Here is a 25316-nt window from a genome sequence, read left to right on the forward strand (position 1 = left end):
GTTTACATTCACATATACATGTGACACACAGGTTTCCTAACTTCATGTTTAACCACAACTTAAATTTTGATACAGAACTAGAAGCTGGCAGAATAAATAAGGTACATTTTTTCTTTTGATATTATTTAGCTGAACAGTTGAAACAATTGTATAATCAAGTAAAACGTAACTATAAAGTAAGCATCAGCTGCAACTTATTTTAAGTCTAACTCAGATGAAGTAGTGAATACTGAAGAGGGATTGGTAACCAAGGGAGTTTTTATATTTATTTTCCCTCAGTATCTAGTGGTACTGCTCAAGTCAAAGAAAGCATTAAACACTGTCGTTGAGAAACGAGATCATATCTTAAATAGGTCCGCATTTCACCTCAGCTCTAAACTTTCTCTCATTAGTAGGCATTACATTTTTCTCTTCCTTAGGTTTCCCAAATTTGCCTGAGCACTCTGCAAGTTCCTGCACGACTCTCTAAAGCAGTGACAGTGACTGAAGTGGAACATGACTGCATCAATGTGAGAGCTAACCAAGGTCACTTTTACAGGATGACAGTTCTCCAGACTCAAAACACCTGGAATCAAAACAACTGACAACACCCTGTCATCTGGCATTAGCCACTATGTGCATAGATTTTGATTATCTTATTATTTAGCTTTCATTCTTGAAATAATAGTCCTGTTCTTCACACCTGTACTGTGAAGTGGACTTGTTGGAAAGTCCATTTCTCAATATGAAATGAAGCCCTGCATTATGCATTACTGAGTATGGCACTGACTATTCAAACATGCCGTTCCTGTAGTGTAGATATAGTTGCAAGAATTTGAGATAGGTGTGGGTAGAATTCAGATCTTCAAGCTAAACAATGATTCATAACATCCCTTATCACCTCCTAGTTAGAAAATCTAAAGCTGTGTAAGACACGTTCCTGATAAAAATATTAGCAGTAAAAAATATATGCTTAGAACTGCTGCTATCTTGGCATGTAGTAAGAAAAGCTGAGTGGTGAGTACTTGCACTACTTTACATTAAATACAGGTTTCCTGTGCTTTGGGCTACTATGTAAATAGCTTTAATTTATTTCTAAAAAGCAAGGAAAAGAATGTTCTTTTTCAAAAGCGATAATTATGTATGCCATGACAGTTCAAAGTAAGGCCTTGATATCCCAGAACTAGACATTTCAGTAATAGAGAATAGCAGGATTGAAGATTCACTTTTCTTGTCAGTATTTAAAGCTCTCTAAACATCCTGAATCCTCTAAATAGCACTTTCAGTTGCTTAGCTTTTATAGAGGCATCTAAGACTGGGAACCCTCAGCTAAGGGAGGTAACTCTGCAGACCCTTGAAACACTTAGAGCCTTTGGACTTTAGGGCTTGGTATTGTGCCACTGAGGTAAACAACAATTTTGCAGTTTAAGCAAACAGAAATACAGCCAAATGTTCTATGAAGACAATAAGCTTAAATGAGAGCATTCAAAAATGGTCAAATTGCCACTGAAACTTCAATACTCAGAAATTAAGTACATACCTTAGGGGTGAACATGTGACGAATTCCATCCACTGACCCATTAAGGAGCAGTCCTCTGATCAGAAAACATAAAAGTACCACATATGGAAAAAGGGAACTAAAATACATGATCTGAAATATAAGAAGGTAAGAAAAAATTTAACATGACATTTAACATGGACTTTCTTTTCAATGGCTTCATTCACTACTCAGTATACTCAGGATATATGACTGAATTGATAATCATATGCTCTAAGAAATATGCAGAGCACTTCCAATTCCCCTTGCCCCTGCGGAAGAAAGCAAAATCACATGATTGTAAAAGAAATTAAATTCTATTCTGTACAAAAACAAAACAACTGCCTGATGTATTTATCACTAACTGATAAAAAAAAAAAATCACAGGACTTCCAGGGAAATTCAGTATGAATTCAATGAGATGACAACAAAGGCAGAAGTAAACTGTTGCAGAAATGCTTCTCTTTACAAAAGCACTTTGACTGGTAGAGTAAAGTTATGCAGCATGAATAGAAATTCATTTTGTGTTCAGAAGGAAAGGGAACAAGAATCAATAGAAAGTACATAACCAATGAATTCAATCACTAAGCAACGCTTACCAGCAAAGCAACAAAAACTAGTAATCAAATCTGATCTTTCATTACCTACCACTGAAAAGACAATTTATTCTGTAAAATTTAGAAAATAGCTTGCTAGTTAAACTTGCTACTTGTTTCTTGAACTGAAATGCTCTAAAGAGGTCACAGAAACATCCATTTCAGTGCCAAATTTTTTAATAGCAAAGAATTTTGCTATTGGAACAAATTATTTTTCCTCTGAAAATCCCATCAACAGATCTAGCAAATCTTTCACCAGCCAATCCAGCTGGCTGCATGAAAAGGAAAGAAGACAAGGTAACAGTACTCAGATGTAAAGGGATGGTTAGTCATTAGTGAAAAGAAACAATCCAGAATCCTGGAAAGCAGCTGTGTTAATGACAGAAGCATGCATATGTGGGTACACGGCAGTCATACTGTGAGTACACATGGAAATTTATTTCCTTAGACACTCAAAACACACAGACATATGCTGCACAATAAAGCTGAGGTGCAGTTACTTGCAACAATTATGCTGATGAGAAGCAAAACTGTTCTTCTTCAGATCTTGCTCAATTCTCACTAAATTACTACCATTTCAAATAAAACTGTTAATGCTTAACTACTAATGTTCCTCTACTTGAGATTATACAAATACAGGGGTGACTCATAGCACTTAACCTGCTCCAACAGATTTCATGAGAGTAAACAGAGGGTTTGGTGAGCAGAAATGTCCTGAAATGCTTCAAAGTAAAACAATGTCATGCAGGTAAACAGTATACTCACTTTGCCTGAAGACTGAATGCCTTTGATCATGGCTAAGCATACCATGACCCAGGCAGCCAGCAAGCAGATAGTCATCTTCCAATTTAAACCCCCACTCTCTGACAGAGAGCTGGAAATATTCAGTGCTTCTCTGTACCAGTAATAAGTGGTTGCAGAACTTTTTTCACACTCTGGCTCCACAACTGTCAAAGAGATGTTAGCAAGTAAAGACTGGGTTCAGGAGAGATACTTCGTAACAGTGTTCTACAACTTCCCAATAATTCCAATTGTGCCACCATCATTTATTAAGAAACTAAACTCACAAAACAGTCCTAAGACATTGTCTACAAGAAAAAGTCACTACCATCAGTGAAAGCTTCTGGGTATATCTTTTAAAACACCCTTTTGGGATAATGTATTCCTCTGCATTATGGTTAATCCTACTCAAGGCAGAATTTATTTCTCACTTCAGAACTAAATAGTAGGAAGGCTTGGATGAAGACATACATTCCATTTATCACACATAAGATTACATTATCTGCATATGATACCATGAATTACATATTATGAAAACTATCTCTCTGCAATGAACACAAATTTGAAGACATATGGAAAACAAATATTTGATTATGTCTGCTTTGATGTGACACTCAAATAAACAGGGACTTAATTACTATTATAAACAATAAAATAATAACATGGTATCAAAGTGATGAGAAAAGGAAATAAATGGTTCCTACACAGGTATGTTTAATGAAAGTTGCTCTGTATGTTCCAGAAGTGATTTTTTGATTATACTGTTATTCTGTTATACTCATGTTACAAAACAGTTTAAGAAATTCTCTGTATCTAGATATTTAACACATACCGTATCTAGATATTTAACACATAAATAGAATGATTTCTTCAAAGAAAACATTTACTTAAGTTCTTTATAAATTATTTATACCTGGTGATCAACCATACATGTAAGCTAGGTCCTGAGCCAAGATAATGGAAAAAAAGGGAAAAATATACTAATTTAAAGAAACCTAACACAGACGCCAGATCTTCACTGAAAGAACCTATTAAAAATGGTAAGATGTTATCAAATATAATAGTTTTCTTTTTTAAGCTTAATTCAGATGCTCTCTGCTGATTTTAGGATGACACACTCTATCTTAATATTTAGATATTAATATCTTAATATTTAGGCAGGATAAGAGTACATAAACAATCACTGCCGCTCAATTAATGGACAACAGCTTGTTGTCAACCTGACTGTGTGTCAACATTCACAAGGACTGACTATTTCTGTATAATAACTGAAGCAAGCAACTCTGGAAAAGACACTATAAAAAGGTACAACTTTTCAAACGTCCCTGGTTGGTCTTTATTCAAGTGGCAAATAAACCCACAAAAGATAATTAAAGAAAATGTAGGATCTGAAATAAAAGGAAACAAAAAAAGAAATAATTCATATTTAAATAGCAATAATAATATGTAGGTGTAACTGCTACAAGATAACCAAACCCAAGCGATAAGGAACTTTTCATGCTGTTTTAGAGCATGTCCCTAAGAGATCATCACATTACAGCAAAAATCCAATGACCATTTATCTCATTTCTATTAATTTACAAAGAAAACAGTGCTTTTATCACTTGCATTTGCGGTTTTCCATTTTCTCCTTTGAAAAGGAGCAACTTGAAAAGCAGCAACTTTTTGCCAGGAAGTATCCTGCTCCTTGAAATGTAAAAATATCCTTCTTCCACCTTTCTTTTTCACCAAGTACGTATAAAAAGCAGTATCAACAACAGAGAAAAAAGAAATCAATTATTTTTCTGCAACACACTAAATAGCATTCTCCTTATTTCATTATTCTTTAAAATGCTGATGACAATCATGCTTCTTTCCAAATACAGAGTATATGTCTTAGATTAGGCTTTCGTTGCATTTTTTCAAGTATTATAATGTGACTTTTAGTAAGACAGAAAACCAATTTTGCATACAACATTTTTACACACAAATACCTTTTTGAATTTTTTCTTCTTTTTGTTTGAAAATGTCAAATTTTATACATTTTATATGATTTTTAAGAACCTTATATTAGCATAGACTTACAGGTATGAGATGCATTTTTAACTAAAGGACATTGGTCCCACGGCAATGGATGCTGAAAAGACTGGGAAAAGTAAAACAGACTCCATCCAATAATGACATTGTAGTACAGAGCCACAAAGAAACAAACCTAGTAAAAAGGAAAAAAAAAGAAAAAAACAAAAAGTTACACATATAAAATAAATTAAAAAATCCCTGCTGAACTTCTGCATATTTCTGCACCTCAACCAATGAACCAAAGTTTAATTCAACTAAATCAGGAGAATGACTTGTCCCAATAAAGTACCTGACATTTTCTAAATTTTCACTTTTCTCCATATTTATCACGTTACAACTATACTTTTATGGGCATTTTCCTCCAGAAGATTACTCTGTTCCATAGCTCCTAATTAAAAAAAAAAAAAAATCACAAAATACAAGTTGACTGATTTAACTGACACATATACATCAACATTTTTACTGGATCAATTCAAGTTTTAAGATCTGCAAAAACCACTGTAAACTGACTCTGATGCCCAGCTATAAATCAATGGCCTTTCCTTGTACCAAAACAGGAAATCTAAATCATAACATCTGAAAGCAAAAGACACAGTGTTAAAAAACTTACTACACAGCTTGCAAATCCAATTCCTCCAAGTTTGGGGCTGATATAATTCCACACACCAATACTCCCTCGGCGGATCCTCTGCCCAACAGCAAGCTCCAAGAAAAAGAGTGGAATCCCTATTATCAGTAGCAAGATTAAGTATGGCACAAGATAAGCACCTATAAGGGGAACAAAGTACAAATCAGAATAAATGGAAGAAGAGTCAGAACTTGACAGAACAAATGTGAAAACTTCTAATAGCTTCAAGTTTGAAATACTGTCCTTCGTTGCACAGCTTTTTTGATCACATGCAAGAGTGATTTTACCTGAACCTTGGTCATAAGTCTTGTAAGATACAAGAAAACCAGAGACACCTAATTCATAAAGCACTGTAACATTTTTGAGGCAAGCCTTACTGAAAGTGAGATATTATTGAAACCAGTTGTTTAATCGTTTGAAATTTTGAATATTCAATCAAACTCTGGAAATATAGAAACATCAGGAGCTGAGTCAGTATTTCTCAAAATACCTTACAGCTTGACTTGTAACAGAGCAGCAAGGCTGAATATGAAGGACATACAGAAAACACCCTGTATACAACATTCTGAGCTTCAATCATAAGCGGTTTCAGAAGATAACTCTTGATTTCTCCATTTCTCAGATGCTCAAAAAGCTACGACACTACCTAGCTAAGCAAGAAAACTCTATCAGCTTGCTGCTACAAGGCTCCAGACCAAAACCAGAAAAATGAGGTGGAAGCGAAATGGAGTATTGTAGATCCATATCTTGCAGTACTCACCAACTCTCTTCTTCAAGGCATGTTTGAAAATGCAACTCTCACTTCACCTTTGCATACACTTATATATAAAAAGCTATTCCTCTTTTTAAGGTCTTATTCCTGGGAACTGATCATACACAATTCTGACTTAAGGATGTATCTCCCTTTATTTCAGTAAGTCTGACTGCAAGCAAATATATCCATTCACTAAGCACACTGACAAGTTCCAAGTCCAACTTCCTCCTTGATGTTGTGGAGTATTTAGTACCAGAGCTAACAACACAAGTAGGCATCAACAGTGAACAACGTGGCACCTGAATTTGTGTGGCTCTTATGCTGCAATATAGGCTACTGTGCTGGCCAGCTAACTCAAAGGAACTAGAACTTCTGTTTGGAACTATTGTAAGGCTAAGGAAAAGCATTTGAGAGGTGCAGACTGCAGCATGTTGAAGCAAGCTACAAAGCAAAGATCTAAAGACCTCAAAAGCTTAGATTCAGAGCTGCTAACTCATATAATCAGTCTCTTCATCTCTGTGATGAGTGAGAAGCTGAGCAAAGTTCAGAAACCAATTTGGCATTTATCCTAAACTCCAGCTAAGTCCTACTTCAAGTTTCTTCATCCAGGGTCAACTTTCTGGGGCTTTTTTAGAAGTCTATCATAATATATTGGCATTTTCATATCCATAGTGGGCAGCTTATCTCACAGAATACAGTTTATTTTAGAAAAGCTGAACTTCCCTAGGCTGTGCAGGAAGTCTCAGATGTTCTGGTAGCATTCATTCTTGTTTAGGTACACTTGCTATTTTGCTCCTCATGAAGTACATACTGATTGGACATCCCTTTCCATTACAAAGATCTTACAAAGATATTAATCATGAAGTAACTGCAGTCTTGAGTCCAGGACTAGCGGGGAAAAAAAGAAGAAACAAAATCTGAGAAAAATGGGGGCCACGTTGACCTCCTGGAATGTGTCCAGAGGCACCAAGCTGCTCAAAGGACTGAAAGAGAGACTGGGAAAGTTAGGGTTATTCATGCTGGAGAAGAGAAGGTTCGGGAGAGAGCTTATAGCACCCTGCAGTACCTAAAGGGGACCTAAAAGAGAGCTGGAGAAGGACCTTTAACAAGGCAATGTAGTGATAGGACAAGGGGGAATGGCCTATAGATGAAGGAGGGTAGATTTAGATCAGATATTAGGAAGAAATTCTTTACTATAAGGTTGGTTAGGCACTGGAACAGGTTGCCCAGGCAGGTTTTGAAATCCCTATCCCTAGGCCAGGTTGGATGCAGCTCTGAGTAGCCAGGTCTAGTGGAAGGTTCCCTGCCTATAGCAGGGCAGTTGGAACTAAAGGATCTTTAAGGTCCCTTCCAAACCAAACCATTCAATGATTCTATGAAAAACTACTGGTGGGCCAGATAAAGATCATTAATTTCACGTACCTCACAGTCTATAGGCTACGTTATCAATGAAGTAACTCCTGTATTTGATTTTCATGACACAACAATATGCTATGCAATTATATTGTCTCAGCAGCATTTGGTCAAATCCTATGTCAGGCTCTGGAAAATATACCTGTTTTGACATTGCAATACTTCCTTCACAGAACCAAACATTATGGGCTATCTAAGCATTTCAGCACTTTACAGTGTCTATTGAAGCATTGTTTTTACTGAGGGAGCAACTACATTCCCATCCAGTACTTTGGTGTCTCTTGTGGTTCATCTTTTATGTGCACACAATGGAAAGAATGCAAAGGACTTACTTGCTATTAAGAAAAGAGATAGAAATAAATATGAGGAAAACTGAGGAACAGAGCAACAACCACATTCAAAAATGAAGGTTGACTATCTGTCTTAAGAATATATAACACAAAAAACATTAAATACCCTTGATTTACCCTCAAAATTTCTGCAAGATAGAATTTACATTGCAAGTGAAAAGCTTTGGCATCACCATCTTCAAAAGTTTGGTCACACAACACATTGAAAGCCAACAGTAAACATAGATTTTTATCTCACATAATGCTACTGTAAATGGTACCTTAGATCTTAATTAGACAGGTGTGGCATAGCTGAGCAGAGACAAACCTATACAGCTCAAAAAATTTGGGGCCTAATGACTTACCCTGTATCCCACTGGATGACTGTATTAGAGCAGGAACTGAACCCAGCTCTTCAGTGTCCCAGTCCACAACCTTAATCACAAGGCTGCAAAGTTAAGCACATGTTTAAAGACTGGGCTGATGTGGGTGTTTTATGGTGCAGTATCAATGCAAATTGCAAGATTTACCAGTTAGATTCTACCAAATGAGTTTAATAAATGTGGTGTAAAATCCACATTACATTAGACATGACAACCCTGTAGTGCAGGTAGCCAGACAGCAGAGATCACCTCTTTACCGCTAGGCTTATGCAAAGCACCTGAAGTGCTTGTCTTCTGATTATTCACATCTGCTGATTTGAAATTCAAATCTTCCTTCTGATCTTGTTCCTCTCCCCAAAAAGCGACACCATGGAAAAGTGTGCATGTATGAGTTTCAGTCTGACAGAGCTTGGACACAGCTGGATTATAGAATTGTATCACTGCTCCAAAGGGCTTCTGTGCCCTATGGTCAACCTGAAACCACAGCATCTCTGGGCAAGTATTTTGCTGAAATCTTCCCTTCTAAACATACTTCAAAGAATTCTAAGGCATCTTCACTTCATCCTAAAAAATAATCACTATGGAAACACCTCAGCATGTCTCTTATTTGCCAGTGCATGAAATCATGGGTCCTTGCAGTTATAATATTGGATAAGGACCATTCTCATTTGAATTCAAATAATAATTCGGCCTTAAACATCCTACAATCAGTTGTCTGCTACATCTACCAGCAAAGCTGCCTTCTAAATATTACACTTCTGTGTAGTTCAGGATCCCCGGGTCTTCTTTCTACATGTATAAAATTATTCTACTTGTGAAGTCACTTCTTTTTGCATGTTTTGCTCTTGGCTTCCATATTAAAAAACTCATCTCAATAAGGAAAAAAAAAAACCTTCATCATTATTCATTGACGAATGACAAAGGTACAACAGATTTCATGAAGATTTCATGATTGTTAAGTCTGTGCACAGCACTCCTTTGATTTCCTAATTTTATTTAATCAAGCACCAGAATGGGATAGCTGGTAAATTGTCTCTTGAGATTACAATAAGCACTGCATTTGGTATCATTATCAACAGAAGACAAATAATGACATTGGTTTTGATTTAAGCTCTTATAAATGCTCAAAAAAATTAATACTCATTTTAGTAGAACTCCTAATTTAATTTGCTTTTGTTACTTCTGATCATGTAAAAATATTGTTATACTTCTGCTAGTTCTAAAGGAAAATGACAACCAAACAAAATAAACTTTAAATATTTTCTTTCTTTGAAAACAGTGACAGGTGTGCAAGCTGTCCTCCAGATGTTAGCAATGAGTAGCAGGAAAATGTAAGGCTAGTTTGTCACTATCTATTAGCCTCTCTTGGATAGACTGGGTAGACCTGAGCAGTTTATTTTTAAGGCTATCAAGCACAGGAAGCTGAGGCAGCTCTGAACCTATGTTATGCTAACAGAGATTATGAAATTGTTATATAGGGACTGTGCTTATCTGAACAAACACACATATTCACCTTCATGTAGTAAAGGGGTAATAAACAAATTGTATAGTGCAAAACTGATAAACCGAGCAAACTCAGCTCCAGTGCAAATCACCTTTATCAAAAATCAAGGATGAAGCAGCTTGTTTAATCTGTTAGGCTGCAAAGAGTGGAAGAGGTGCCCTAAGTGCCAGGTGGGGTCTGGGAGCTGCTGCATGGGGTAAGAAGCACCTGCAGTGGGGACAAATGTATAGTCAGTTCCTCAAAACTTTACTGGACATCTTCAGCCCCTCTTTCACAGAGCCTCAAACTCCTTTGGGGCCTCCCGCCCAAAGCCAAGAAAACCAGCACCCTAGGGTGCTCTGTCTCCTCCCAGAACTCTTTTGCACTCAATGCATTTCGCTACATCCCCAGTCTGGATCCTATACCTCCCAGCTGCATCCCAGCCTTTTCTCTAACCTCTCCCAACAAATGTTCTCCTGGGAATGAGACAAGTGAGAAGTGAGCAAAGAGCTACTGGGTATTACTCTAAATATTTATGAGTTGCTATAAATTAAAGCAACAGGAGTAACTGTGAAATAATCACAAGAAATAAACTGAAGGAAGTTGGTTTTGTGGTGCAGGCCTGACCCAGAAACAGCAATTGCAAAGATATCTACAGATGTCCAAATTGTCACTGAAGCGCAGTGCTACCCAAGTGACTTTTAAAGATGGTATCACAGGTACCTCATTGAAGCAGTAAAGAGCTCTGATGTCAGGAGCATCATCATACCACAGGCCACAGCCATAAAACTGGGTGTTTCCTGCCCTGTTTTCTATAGAGATTTAGTTTGTTTTTCTCCACAAAATCCTCAAATAACATGCTTCTGCTTGGGCTAACGTCACTGTGTTTTATCTATGTTTATTTTGTTACAGAAGTTTAAAAATAAGGCAAAACTGAAAATTACTACACATTTAGGATTTACCTTTTCTTTTACTGGTGTCTTTAGAATACAATGTTGTAAGAAAGCTGCGAAGGAAACTAGTGAGTAACTATGTTCTTTACTTCTTTTTGGTTTAAATTGGAACTGGATTTATTGGTTTACTACTTTTTAATTTACTCCCATCACCTAATGGTATTTTCCAGATATAAGTTCCTTAAACACAGAGAAGAAAGTGAAAAATACTTGGTCTAAACTGAAGGTAGAGACTTGGTCATAAACTTCACTGAAACACTTGTAATGAAAATCCACGGAAAGGCTGTTTACCTTGTATCAAGAGATTTCAACCGGTATTTATATTAAAGCTTTATCAGCAGAATACAGAACAGTTCTGACACTGATATTTACAATGGGTTACATAAAATCACTCTAATTTTACCTATAGTAAAACTTATTTGAAATAATATGTGTAGCAGAAAAACAGAACCGAATATAAAATGTGTGTAGGTTTTTTTCACCATGCATGTGAAGTTTTCACTGCTCCCCTTATTCTTTTATGCACTTGTGAGAATTATCTGTCCATCTGCACACACATATACAGGCACCAATGTACTTCACATGTTTAAAAGTTCTATGTCACCTTGCCCATCTTGTATCATGAATAACTTGAAAACCAAGCAAGCTTCAGCTCTAATGATCAATTTATTTTCTCTGTTGTTCAGAAGGCTGTCATTTGCTAAAATGGTGCAAAATTATTGTTAAAAGCCAAATATACCCTTGTCTCAGCACATGCAGAAAACAGTGCATCTCCATAAACTGTGTTATACATCCAATTTCCTGCAATCACAGTACAGGAGAAAATATTTAACTTCCATCTGAAGTTACTTTTTCAAGTGTGATTAATGAAGTGCCGTAATCCTTAAAGGTTGGCTGGTTTACTGTTTTGGGGGTTTTGGGGTATTTTTCTGAAATGGGAAATTACTAACTAATTTAATACACTTATATTTGACCGGAATTAGATTTACCCTCACTGACAGAATAACTTTAAAAATGCCTGACAGCATGAAACCAACAACATAAGGAGGACACCAATTGATCCCTTCTTTTGGTTTGAAGGAGAATCCAACTGGCTTGCAAAATTACTACCTACCTTAGACACACAGTTTCAAAGAGACAACTACACAAAATAGACTGCTGTAATGCATTTTTCTTGAGACTACATCTTGACACCATACTTAGGATGAAATTATAGAGAATATAAACATTTTAATAGCTGTCTCTTTAATTAAATTAAATTGACTTGGTTTCTTTTAAAAATTAAGTGAAAATGTATTATTTTTTCTAACTAGTAGGTATAAGGAATAAGTCATCCATTCTATACTCTGTCTAGTAGTCTAAACAGGACTGCCATTCATTCAAAAGCTGTGGTCTCGAAGAAACTGCATTCAGTGTGTTTTCTCATTTAATACTGTAGAAGAAGAAAATTTTAGATTCCACAGATATCATTAAATCACTCATTTAATGCCTTTCTGTCCGGAATATAAGAGAAAAAAAGAAACTTGATAGTAAAAAAATGTTTCAGTAATAGATGTAAATGAATTTAAACTTTATCCTGAAGATAGAGTATCTGAAAGCATAAACTTAATTTTTAGTGCTTGAACTGAGATAAAGCAAATAAAGAATTACATTTTTATTATATCCTAGGCTCATTTCTATACTTCTCAATTACATCAGTTGTATCATTCAGCTTTTAAAATCCAGCAGGACTAGAATGTTGTTCTTGATTTTCTGTACACGTTCACTTTCTGTACCATAAAAAGTAACAGGTTTGGTTTGAATCAGCTTAGTAATTAGCTACAATAAGGGTGTGCATTAATGTATTATATTTGTGTATGGTACAGCAGTGGATAAAATACTAATCCTGCATTCACAGAGGAAAGAAAGTCTCCAGCCTCATGCTTCAAACTGCATTCAAGACCACAGATGGTCAACTAATGAACAGCTTGATGTGACTGTTTTAAGTGAAAGGTACCTTCTTATTTAGGAAAACAGTAAACTGTCTAACACTGTAAAACCAGATGATGTCCCTTAATGTAATGATTTAAATTATTAATCATCAGGAAAAAAAAATCCTAAGAAAAGAATCAACAACTTTTTTTCCCTCCTAGAGTATTTTGAAGTTCTTGCCAAAAGTAAATCATGATCAAATGGCCAGGAGTGAAAAGCAATTAGAAACTAAAGGGATGAAGCTTAGTCTAAATACTAAAAGACCAAATACTGCACTGGTCTTTAAAGTGGATGCAGTTTTAATGCCTTGATTTATTGTCCAAGTACTATAAAGAACACTTTAGCACAATAACCAGGTCCTAAACAATGCAACACTCCATAATTGTATCTTTTGGTTAGCCACTGGTTTGACCAGTAGTTGAGGTCATATCAAGAGCTTACTACCCTAAAATGAGGAAATAGCATCTTAGAAGAATCTGAACTTTAACAAATGCACCTTTCTAAGCAAAGAGAATGTGGGTTTTTCCTCATAGGCTCTGGCAAAAATTACAATAAAAACCTGACATGTTGGAGCAGGTTTTACTGTGGCGATCTCTGCTAACTTTGAAATCTGAAAGGTTAGCATCATCGTTTAAATACAACTAGCTATATTACAAAACTTACCTCCACCATTCTTCTGACATAGATAAGGGAATCGCCACACATTCCCCAATCCCACAGAAAATCCAACTTGTGCCAGAATATACTGGAGTTTGCTGTTCCAAGCAGGTCTTTCATCTTCTACATCTGAGCCTTCTTCAACATCTACATCTTTTTCTTCCTGATCATCAACCATAAGTTCACTCTTCTTGAAGGCATCATCTGACGAGTCCTCATTAGAGAGCAGGTCCTTGACTGATTCAATGACCTCATCATCTAGCTCTCTTTTCACTACTTTGCTGTTCTTAGGCATTTGTAATTTGAGACAAAAAGTAAGGAAATGACGTTCGGCTGAGACAGATGGACAAACGCTGAAATGAACTCTTCCTCTTCTTGGGCAAAAATATTGAATAAAAAGACTGATGATGGTGCCTGATGAGTCCTTGATACCAGAGAATCAAGTGTAAGGACTTCTGTTTCTGAAAGCTTGTTCTACTGAAAGTATCTGTGGAAAAAAATTAAAAAGGATATTATACTACTTTGTGGAAGAAACTCAGTTTTGAAATCATGTACTTTTTTTTACCCATTTCTGCTTATCTCAGTGATTTGACAAGAAGAGAAAACAAAAAGAAAGGGATAAACCACTTTCAAACTCTAGGGAGTAAATCCACTGTTTGGTCTTAAAGATTTTTATAAAATACATTTCATTCACTTGCTAAGGGCTCTGTTTAGTTCCTAAAGACTGATAGGCTAATTGCTCATATTTTAATATCTTGACAAGATTCTTTTTATTAGACATAAAAGGGTATGCACGTTACATAAAATTTAGAAGCCCAACTCCATTACTTCCTGACTAAACAGCTGTACTTGAATTTATTAAAAGTATATTTTAACTGAAGTAAATTAAGTTTTTCAGACCATTTCAGAAAGTCACGCAACAATTAAAATTTTTATACAGATGATGCACCTAGTAGTTCAAAAGCAATGGTGACTTATTTTCTTGTTATTCTTTATCATGGAACATATAATCACTATCATAATTTGAAAGAAGAGATGCTCATCTCTTATGAGCTTTGATGCTTTAGATATTTTTAATTATTTCCTGTTTCTAAGAAACTATCTGAAATATCTGAAAAGACAAATACATTTAAAAACCCTACTATTTTAAGTGTGTATCTACAGAAACAAAAACACCTCAGTTTGAATACATGTTTTTCATAAACACAACAAATCATTTAAAAAGACAGACAGACTTGCTTACAGCTGCCATAAAAAAGGTAACCGTAAGATTTTGGGGAGGAATGTTTTTCAATAAATTCTTCACTAATCACATGGGATAAAACTAGTGTGTGCAAAGCCATCTGCACAATTAAGAGTCTTAAAAGGGATTTAGATTATGTGTTAAGCTTCATAAAAGCCCTAAAGAGGGTTTCTGTAAAGAATACACAAGAAGTCTAATCAAGAACTGCTAACTGATGCAAATCAGGAATTACTTCAGGAAACATGAGACCTTACAGCTTTTTGCTTATGGACTTGCTGCAACATCTGGTCCATAGTGTGAATGCTGCAGCATGTCCTGACAAAATCTCATGCAGCAGAGAAGTGCAAGGTACTGTTTGTACAGTCACTGAGATCATGGCTGCTTCCATGACAGACCCAAAGGAACGATGTTAAGCCACTGGAACCCAGCCCATGGCTTATCAACATGAGACTTACAGCACCAGAAATACAACCTCTGCCACCACAAGCACTAGCACCAACCTCCTAGCCAACAGGGCAATTACCTTTTCCAGTAATTTCCAAGGGTTGGGAAGTTGAACTTCACCCCAGTTGCCTACTGAACTCCATCGTAACCTCTTTTCATTGATTTCCTAGACTCAGGTCACTGTCTTCTCACTTTCCCTTCTGTTACTGCCTCCTCTCAGCAACTCTAGCACTGGCAGTCAGCCCAATTTTTTTAAGCAGAGTAGAGCCAGCTTGGCTTGTGATCTGCTTCATGTTCACCACTGACACTGAAGGGTTCAGGGTCCTAAAAACCTTCCTTCTGACATGCAGTGGGACTAGCACCAGGCTTTGCTTTGACTAATACCAGTTCTTAAAATAAATTTAAAAAAAAAATTTTAAAAATTATGTGTATGACCTATACAGAGAACAGTAGAATAGGGAAAGAGTCGTTTATACAAGAGAGAAATCCTAATACTCTACTCTGTATACCTGGGCTAAATGCATGTCTGTGTGGGCTTCTTTTCATCTGTTTTGTCTTTTGCATTGTGAAGTCTTCAAAGGACTACACCCTCTTCTAGTTCATACATGATTCAGTGGCTCTTAGTTCTGACTGAGATACCTATGTAGAACCAAAATGCAAACTTAATACATTAGGTTGAAGCATTTAAGCAGTCCTAATGGAGCTTTGGGGACTATAAGCCACAGCATCTGGTACTTCAAACACTACTTTTAGTCACATTTCAAACTTTTTTTTTCCTTTTGTTCCACTGATGTAAATTAGAAAGCAGCTTCTCAGTTCCAGTAATTAGTAATAAGTTCAGGGATTACATTAAAATGAAACAGCTGCACATGTGAAACTGCCTCAGTATTTCTCTGTAGCTCTGAAATCCTTCTTTAATTGTAATAAGCAAAAGAGATTTTAAGTCAAAAAGACACAAGTCATCCATCACTATTTACTGAAATGTTTTAAAAGGTCACACCTGTTTTAATTATTTTAGATAGAGTAACTTGCAGTGCAGCAATGTAATTTATCTGGAGCTCTCACTGATGAGTCAATTCCAACAAAAATTGCATCATTCTGTCCTGTCATGCATTAAACATTGCACTGCTACACTCCAGGATAAACTGAGCTTGATACTTTTACTCTTAGCACAGTATCGTCTTAATTTCCCTTTTATCAACCTTTCATAGTAATTCCCCTTTCATTAACCTTCCATTGAGCAGTGTGTTGTCCATAGAACTTGCTACGTTATCCAAAGAACATAGAACTTGTGTTATCCAAAGACTTGCAACGTTTGCAGGGCTTGGAAAAACGTGGGAGGCATGCTCAGCAGACTGGTGCATGGTTCTAACAGCACTGCTTTCCTAAATCAAAACACTGTCATTGGCCAGGCTGCACCAAGGATGGAAGGGCAGTCCTTCCAGACACATCACAAATCCAAAGCTGCTCTCCAAGTGTCAGATTTAACAACTCTTCTCAAGGAGTTGGTACTAAACCAAATTAGGAGCCCTATCTCCAGAAATACTACCCCCAGGTACAAATGTCTGAAGTGTGTTCCCATCTACTCTGTGCAGGGAGGCTGCTGGTCAGTGCCCAGCACTCCCAGGATGCAGTCAGTGACATGCACAGAAGTCTCTCTCTTTGATCCACAACAAACCTGCACAGAACACTGATATCAAACTGCTCAGCTCGAGCTAGGTCTAGACAGGAATCCTCTCGAGTGAAGTCTGAATAGGGAGAAATAGAGTAAAGTTACTCACCAGCACTGCTTAGCTAAACATGAACCACTGAACAAGCTTTCTTTTCTTTTCATTTTCCTCATCAGACTATTGAACTTAAGCCCTTCACCATATAGAATGCTATTCTGTTGCCATATCATTTGGATGTAGGCTGATATTGAAGTTCATCAGCATTAAACTAGGAAATTTCACACCAAATTCAGTTAAACATCATCTTCAGTTAGTTCCACTACTAGTTACCTTCTACACCGTCTTGTACCGAAACACAGCACAATGTGAAGAGACAGTTTCTCCTATGTATCATTTAAAAATCTACATAAGAAATTACCATTTTTCTAAGGATTTACAAAATTAACCATCATTATTAGGACTCCAAGTCCTACATCTTGCCAGCTATTTTGAAAAAATTACCATGCTATTATCAGCACCTTGGATTAAAAGTGTCTAAAATACAATTTAGCCTTATTAAAGCTGTTTGTTTGTAGGTTGCTTTTTTTTTTTTTTTCTGTCTTGGATCTAGATCATAGAATTTGATCAACTGATTTAGTTCTGGATTCCAGGCAGTTTCTCATCTTTTCATGACTCAAATGATGTAACCTGTCAGATGAAAACACTGAAGGGAAATTTTTATTATCACATTTACTGGAGAATATAGTATTTCTTTGGACTTTTCCACAACTGAAATGAGCAAATAAGGATGGTACACCTGTTCTTATGTAAAATTCCATTTGTAAAAGAATCTAAAATTATTCTTAAACTGACCTGAGAAGTATACGTACTGTTTGATGAAATTTACCGAAATGGAGTTGATGAAGAGTACACGGTTCAGTAAAAAGAACATTTATAAAATTATTGTCACTGAAATAACTAACAACGATCAATAATCTGAGTCAGCACAAACAAACTTTTGGAAAAAACTTACTAAATCAAATGTAGCACTAGATTTTAATCATATCTTAACTTGACCTTGATATGCCAAAATCTATTTTTTCACATACTGAAAGATAAAACGGTGACTCTTTTTTGACTTTTTTGATATCAAGCAAATTGCAGACCCCAACTTTCTGTCTCAGAACACAGTGGGAATTTCATTATTTTTTTCTATGGAAAAAGAATCAAATCTTAAGGCACCAGCATGCAGAAGTAAAATAACCTGATTAGACGGCCACATTACTAGCAGATTAAGAAATAATAATCCCTTGCAACAGGGAATTCAGACCCAAATTAGCTCCCTGGGAGATCCAGGCTCGCTATAGAACTTTTGCTTCAGCTTAAGGCCAGCATGCAGAAATGCTGGCACAGAGAGATAAGACTTGCAATGCCTCCACTGACCAAACCTGCAAGCGTTTGCAGTAAGACCCAAAGGAACTTCATTAGTCAAAGCACCAAAAGACACACTGAAAAACCCTGCCACATGTCCTTTTCTCACAATCTTTTTTTGTATAGAATGCTTAGTAAGGAAGTTGTACTGGTTCTGTTCAACACTGCTGCTCCTCTTCACCAAATATTGCTCTGGTAATGGATCTGTCAGGCTCCTTCCAATGCACTTCTGTCAGACACAGCTGCGTGCCAATCAATATATACACACCTACTGGAAGAACACTGTACTTCTGGTTCTCTCAGCTGTGTAATACCAATAAACAATTAAAAGTTACGAGGTTGGAGATTTTCCCATCATGTACAGAAAAATAGGCACAAAAAAACCTCACGGATTCGAAAGTATAATGAGTACAGCTGCCCCATGTTCTTGGAAATTCAGCACATGCCTCCATAAAAAGCCATTTGTAAGGCAATTTCGTGTTTAAAACATTCCACCATACTATTGCAACAACTGATATAACTAAATATTAGTGACTTTCTAGCAATAGTTTTCTGACATAAATTAGAACACAGTAATTCTTACATTGTGTTTCTTCTTAAAAACAGCACTCCTGTCTGAAAAGGAAAGCCAGAAATATTCTTTTCTAACACAGTGTACTTTTTCTTTTATAATCTTAGTTTTACCCCTGCTGAAAACACAGCAGTTTGGCAAAATTATTTATATTTCATTTTTAATGCATTCCAAATAATCCTCAAATCTTCATGGATCAGTAACTCTTTCAATCTTCAATGTGAGATGGAGAGATAGGAAAAAAGGGAGAAAAAAATTAAAATCATGTGTTCATATTTCACAAAATATTACCAAGAAAGTCCAAGCAGAAAATAACTTTCTAGAAAGCCATTGTGACATCATTAAAAACCAAAAACACACCCACCAAAAAAAAAAAAGGAAATAAAAGAGAAGAATGGATACCTTTTTAAGTTTAATGTTTGCTATTGAAAGGATTAAAAAGCTCAACATTCTATTCCTCAGAGCACCGCGTTCTTCCCTGAAGAAGCAGTTACATACCAACATCCTGCTGTGAGGGTGGCAAAATGCAATAAAATGCTGCAGCCAGCTCACATTACTATAATCTCAGCTTTGAAGGCTGATTGTGACAATGCAGTATACCTGTCCAGTCCCACAAGCTTGCATTGTACATTCCTGCTCACCAAACCTTCACCTTGACTCCCAATGAAGAAACCAGTATGATTAATCGGACGACATGGAACTGAGTTTCAGGATTCTCATCATGACACATATTCGTAAAAGATCTTTATTGATATTCATGTGAAATGTTTCAGTCTGTATGAAATCACTGGAGGAGAACTGTACACAAAAGTGAAGAAAAGAAGCCTTTTGCACCAAAAGGAGAGGTACAAAATGCATCTCAAACATGAGTCTATGAATTAGGAAGAAGAAAGCATGATGGGAATAACCAATACAGAAAACAAAAACAGAAGTTTTAGGACCAACAGACTGCTGTGAGTCTGCAAAAAGGGAATCTGTGCAGACACGATGAGGGGAATACCTAGTGACCATCATATCTGAGTAAAAAAGAGAGGAAGAAGACTACAGGAGCAAACCAGGTTTCACGGGAGTACTGTGACTGTGAAGAATGGCTATCGCTGGGGGAATCTGTGTACAGATAATTATTTCAGGAAGAGTTACACCGTGTTACAGTACTCATTGCACAGGCTGAATTACTGCTGCAATGCAGCATTGTGTTCTTTGGCGGAAATAGGAATACACTCCATAGCCTTTTTGCCTAGTCAAGCCCATTTCTATCTATGCACTGAAGCAACCATTGTGCAGCTCTTCAGCGTGAACTACATGATCTAGCAATTTTCACCACCTAGTGTAATACAGCCTGTCAGTAAGCTATAGATTCAATGGGTGCTTAACTCAATTGCAATTAAAGATAATTATATTATATGCAATTATACTTGCATTACCATGTCTAAGAAAACACAACAGAAGAATGCAGAGAAATCTGTTATACATACATGACACTGTAAAAAAATAAGAGTTCTGTGGGCTACGGGAGACTTAAACGTATTAGAAGAAGTTTTTATTCTGGTGTCTACAACAAAATCATTTATACTTTAGCAAAACTATTTAAAAATGCAAGAGTAAATTCACACCTGCTGAAGATACAGGTAGTCATACAGACTTCAGTGACACTGTTTCTGTTTCACATTGCTGTAAAATTTGTTCTCTGTTCCTACAAAATTTTGTTCCTGGCTTTATCCTACAACAAAAACCTGCACAGACTCAACTGCAGACAATTTCTGGTCCAGATTAGTCTCATTAAATTTTAGTTACAGGAGAACATTTTGTACTATTATAAAATAAACACAAGAAATTGACAAAACCAGCAGTTTCTTTCTCAGGATTGTTCATTATCAATAGACTTGATCTTAACAGCTTGAATGACTACTTCCAAATCACCGGCCCAACAGAAATATCTAGAGACAGAATGTTACAACCTAGAGCTCTTAAATGTCATTATTTCCTTTTCATTGCACATGATCTCTAAAGAATTTATTTGCTTTACAGTAGTTTCTCACTTCTGCTTTCAAGATTTCTCAGTATTTTCTTCTCACAAATCAACTTCACCGAAATGCTTCACAGACTTACAGGATGAGTTAACTGTAACCTCCTATTACAATGGAGAAAATGCATCACTTATTCAGCAGTCTTTTCTTATATATACTTTATTGAAGGAAAAAATTCAGTAGTTACCACTCCTCCAAGTGAAGTAATCAGAGCAATTGTGAAAAAACCCTGGTTGGTCAAACTCATAAAGTTTAACTACTAGCAACTTGAAAAAAATCTCCATCTTTTAAGTTCATCACATAAGACAGAAGAGAAGCATGAGTTTATTGTACAAGTTTATCACACTTATCAGAAGTAAGATGATATAAAAGTATATTTAATATTTCAATAGAGTACTGAAGTTATTTCAGTTGCAAAATCAATTACTATAAATTAGACATTACCTGATATTTACTTAGTTGCCCCAAGACCCTAATTCTCTGACCTCTGTGCTTTGGAATGGCTCAATAAGCAAATCAAGTTGTCCTTGGGAAGAATCTATGTGATTACTTCTTCTTGTTTTGCATAATACAAGAAAAAGCTGACTGATTACATGGGTTAGAGGAAATCTTACTTCTCCTCATATCTGATTATTTAAAGTCATTACATGAATCATGCCTTCAAGTTATGTGACAATAAATCCCAATGGCTTTAATACCAATTCCACTATAGAAAATCAAACACTGTAAATGTCCTATTAAAGGTTTCACCCCTTCTCCATTTTGGCTTAAGAAGAGCATGCTGAATTATTAATACTGCAGTACACATTTTTGACACTTGAAATGCAGAAACAGAATTTGCCAGCAGCAAGAAACCATTTTCCCCACGTGGGAAATAGACTGTTGGCACCATGACTCAAGGCACTGTTGTCTACAGCGTTACACAAACTTTTTCATTGCTTTCTCCCATACAAATAAGGAATCCCAAGTCTTAAGAGTGAAGGGTAAGAATGCAGAACTCTGTTTTATTGTATGCTTATGGGAAGCTCAGTTCAGTCATTGCCATTGCCTAACGCAACCATCTGGCAGTTACCATTGCATTTTCACGTTACTTTGTAAGCGGCTTGCCAGGATTTGTGCTCCCAGTTCTTCAAAAGAACAGTTTTGGGTTGTCATTTGTCAATTACACTGTTTTTCCTAAATTATTTGAATACATTTCCTGAGTAATGGCAAGGTTACTTTCAATCAAGTTTCAAGGACAAGTGGAGTTGCTCAAGTTTTATCAGCCACCTGCTGATAGGACAAAGTTATTCAGCAACTGAGAATTCAGAGATCTTTAAAGTCGTATGAAAAAGTTGTTACCATTGCTATGATGATCTACAAAATTTAGGACTGAAAATTGATCTTCAAAAACCAACAAGTATTTTGTCTTTTAATTACAAACATTACTCCTTGAGATGAGTGAAACAGCGAAATGGAAAGTAGTTGGGAAAACAGATAAATACATCCTTAATGTTGTGTACAGTTCTGATACACTACTCTAGAGAATTTCCCCCAAAAAAATCTTCCCAAAAACATTTTACCACTAATACTTTCCAAGTGATGTAATTCCTTTCCACCTGAACAGCAACTATTTCAATAGATATTAACAATGCAATTTACATCAAAAGGAATAGCTGTAATTTGTGGGGTTTTTCCAACAAATTCAGCATTTTAAAAGTTCTGTGCATTTCATTGCTTTCACAATATGTAAAGACAAAGATAACTGTAAAAATTACAAGACGTGAAAGGTCAATAGGAATCAGATTAGGCTGTAAAACTAGTTTCAAGATGCCTTGGCAGTTTCACACACTCAGCTTTCAGTACTGGTGACACATCTGAACAGCTATGAAATGGTTTGGTTTTTCACGCACAGATCAAAACCAATGGGATTTTTTGTTCTTCAGTCTGAAGTACAGAGCTGAGCCCAAAGGGAGTGTCTGATACACACTGAATGTAGGCTGTGATTCTATGGTTATCTTAATATGGGGTATGTGTAAATAAAAATCTTGTATATTAGCCAAAAAGAAATTAAGCAATCTTTCCTAAGTATATTTCATAGCTTCTTTTCTAATGTGATGCTGATAATGGGAAATATACTGCTAAATAGAAAGAAACTATGTTGTCATCATTTTTTAATCAAATTGAGTAAGCTGGCTGCATAATACATTCAGAGTACATTTACATGACATCAGATAACAAAAATCTTTACTTCATTTATACTTTTCTTTGGAGGGGGGAAATTGAGTCCACATCCTGTGGTATGCCCCAGTGACACACTGATGGTGACATGTCAATTAAAAATTATTAGGTTTTTCTCAGAAAACAATACTACAGCAGTGAGTTTGGTATGTAGGAATATCACACTGAAAATGAAGTATGATGATGATGTGGTCTTTATAAATAAAACGACGTGCAGTTTACTTAAACAGATGAAATCCCATCACAAGCCTCGTGTGTCGGATTGGTGTGACTGTGCAGACATATTTCAATTATCTCATTTATTTCCAGCATAAAAGCAAAGCCTTGCGAAGAAATTCCAGTTTGCTCCAACACTAGCAAAATCAGAACAAAACCAGGAAACACAGGCATAGGAAATTAGGATTAATAAGCAAATAGAAGAGGAAAAGAATCACTGGGAGGAAACTGTAGGTATGAATCCACCCTGTGGATATGCCGTACTACACGGCGGGCTGCAGCCATCAAAATCCTGCACAAAAAATAAACCCAAGGGGCACAAAGGTTGGGAGAAGGTGCTCATTACCATACCCACCCAAACATGGCTGACACCGGGGCGCAGCAGCCGCCGGGGCTGCCCCCTCCTCCGCGGGGCGCGGCGCGGGTGGCGCGGCGCGGGAGGCACCGTGCGGCCCCGCCGGGCGACGCCCCCGCTCCGCAGCAACAATGCAGCGCCCGGGCCCGGCCCGCGCCCACTGCGCCTCTGCCCGCGGCACATGCTGGGGATGGATCCCGGGGCCGCTCCCGGTGCCACCCAGCTCCCTCGGCAGCCGGCTCGCCCTGCTCTCCCCGAGCCCGGGTGGCCCGCTTGGCGAGGCGCATCCCCGCGGCGCTGCCGGGATGCAGACAGCCCGCGCTCCCGCTCCGCCCGGAACACGCGCTACACATGCCGCTGAGAATCTTTACGCAACACGCGGGAGATGAATGAAATTTCTTTCGCTCGGAAAAAGATATAAGTTCTTCGCCCTTTGCAGGCAGCAATAATAATAATTATAACGCCAATTAAAACAGCCCCGTACATCCTTTCAACGTACGGCCGAATTAAAACATATGGGCGGCTTCTCACCAGCGCTCGCTATTGTCTCCCGAGGGGCCGGCTCTCTCCCCAGCAGCCAGGGGCTGCCGCCAAGGCGAAGGCAGCCTCCCCGGGTGGGCTGGGGCACCTCCTGACCCGCAGGAAGGCGGACACGGGGCGGAAAGGAACCCCCCGCGCATCCTGCCCCTTTCCGCCCGGCGACACGCGCGACGCGGCCGCGCTCCCCCCGCGGCCCCAGCAGCACGGCGGGGCAGTGAAAGCGCGGCCCGCGCCGCGTACCCACGCTCAGCGCCGTGCCGTGCCGTGCCGCGCCGTGCCTTACCTCCGCCCGCCGGGCGCCAGCTGCGGAAAAGGGGGGCCGGGTGCCCCCGCGGGCGTGGATGGCGAGCGGGGCCGTGCGGGCGCGGGGCTCAGCGGCGGGCAGGCGGCGGCAGCCACATGTGCCCGGCCCTCACTACGGCGACGTTTAAAAACTGAAAGGGGGGAGAGAAAAAGGGAGGGCAGCGCCGGGCCAGCCGCACCTCCTGACGCAGGAGGAGTGCCCACCCACCCGCCTGCAGCAGCATCTCGCTGCCGGGAGGAGGTAGACGCGGCAGCGGGGGGAGGAGGAGGGAGGCGCTGCCGTCCCCGCCGCGCCAAAATGCCCGCGGCCACGCTTAGGCACCGCCGGTGCCTCGTTTGTGTCCTCATGCGCATTCCCTGCCGCTTCCGCCCGCCGCACGTACTCGTGACTGTCCCCGGGTCCCTTGTGCCGCTCACACGGGCTGAAGCCCTGCGCTTCCTGCGGCGGGGTAGCGGGGTACAGGCGGTGGGTGCCTCCGGGAGGCGGGGAGTAGGCACACAGGTGGGAGCTTCCCTGGGGAACACGGTCTGCCAAAAGCAGCGGGTGAGTGGGAATGAGGGGCGTGGGACCGAGGAAGGAAGAGAGGTCGGTCGGAGGCAGGGGGCGGCCGCAGCGAGTACACCTGCATGCTGGAGGCCGGGAGGCGGCAGGGAGCGAGCTTGGGGATGGAGGGATGGAGAGAGACGGTGAGACGAGCGGAAAGCACCAACCATCCCCGGGGTGATGGTGCACACGTCTTGTAGCCCAGACTCCTACAGTTGCTTCAGTGGCAGGAAGGTGATGTTTCCCTTCAAT

The 25316-nt window shown here is 38.4% G+C and overlaps 1 protein-coding gene across 4 annotated transcripts in view; it reads right to left on the reverse strand.

Moving 5' to 3' along the window:
• Nucleotides 1-24653, reverse strand: part of SLC6A15 (solute carrier family 6 member 15) — a 38058-nt gene extending 13405 nt beyond the window's left edge. Inside the window, exons 1-6 of one of the 4 annotated variants that reach the window (XM_085045978.1) lie at nucleotides 24501-24653; nucleotides 13528-14008; nucleotides 5561-5718; nucleotides 4957-5083; nucleotides 2878-3059; nucleotides 1520-1630 (exon numbers count right to left, since the gene is read on the reverse strand). In XM_085045978.1, the coding sequence (XP_084902104.1) occupies nucleotides 1520-1630; nucleotides 2878-3059; nucleotides 4957-5083; nucleotides 5561-5718; nucleotides 13528-13816 (867 nt within the window). In that variant the 5' untranslated portion in view covers nucleotides 13817-14008; nucleotides 24501-24653. Of the gene's footprint in view, nucleotides 1-1519; nucleotides 1631-2877; nucleotides 3060-4956; nucleotides 5084-5560; nucleotides 5719-8439; nucleotides 8523-13527; nucleotides 14009-17890; nucleotides 18636-24208; nucleotides 24364-24500 lie in introns of those variants that run through there. The other 3 variants (XM_085045980.1, XM_085045985.1, XM_085045986.1) reach the window with 3 other exon arrangements.
• Between the last annotated feature and the right edge of the window lie 663 nt (nucleotides 24654-25316).

The sequence above is a fragment of the Lichenostomus cassidix genome, chromosome 1Aa (genome assembly GCF_008360975.1).
Source record: "Lichenostomus cassidix isolate B80296 chromosome 1Aa, HeHo_3.0, whole genome shotgun sequence".
NCBI lineage: Eukaryota > Metazoa > Chordata > Aves > Passeriformes > Meliphagidae > Lichenostomus > Lichenostomus cassidix.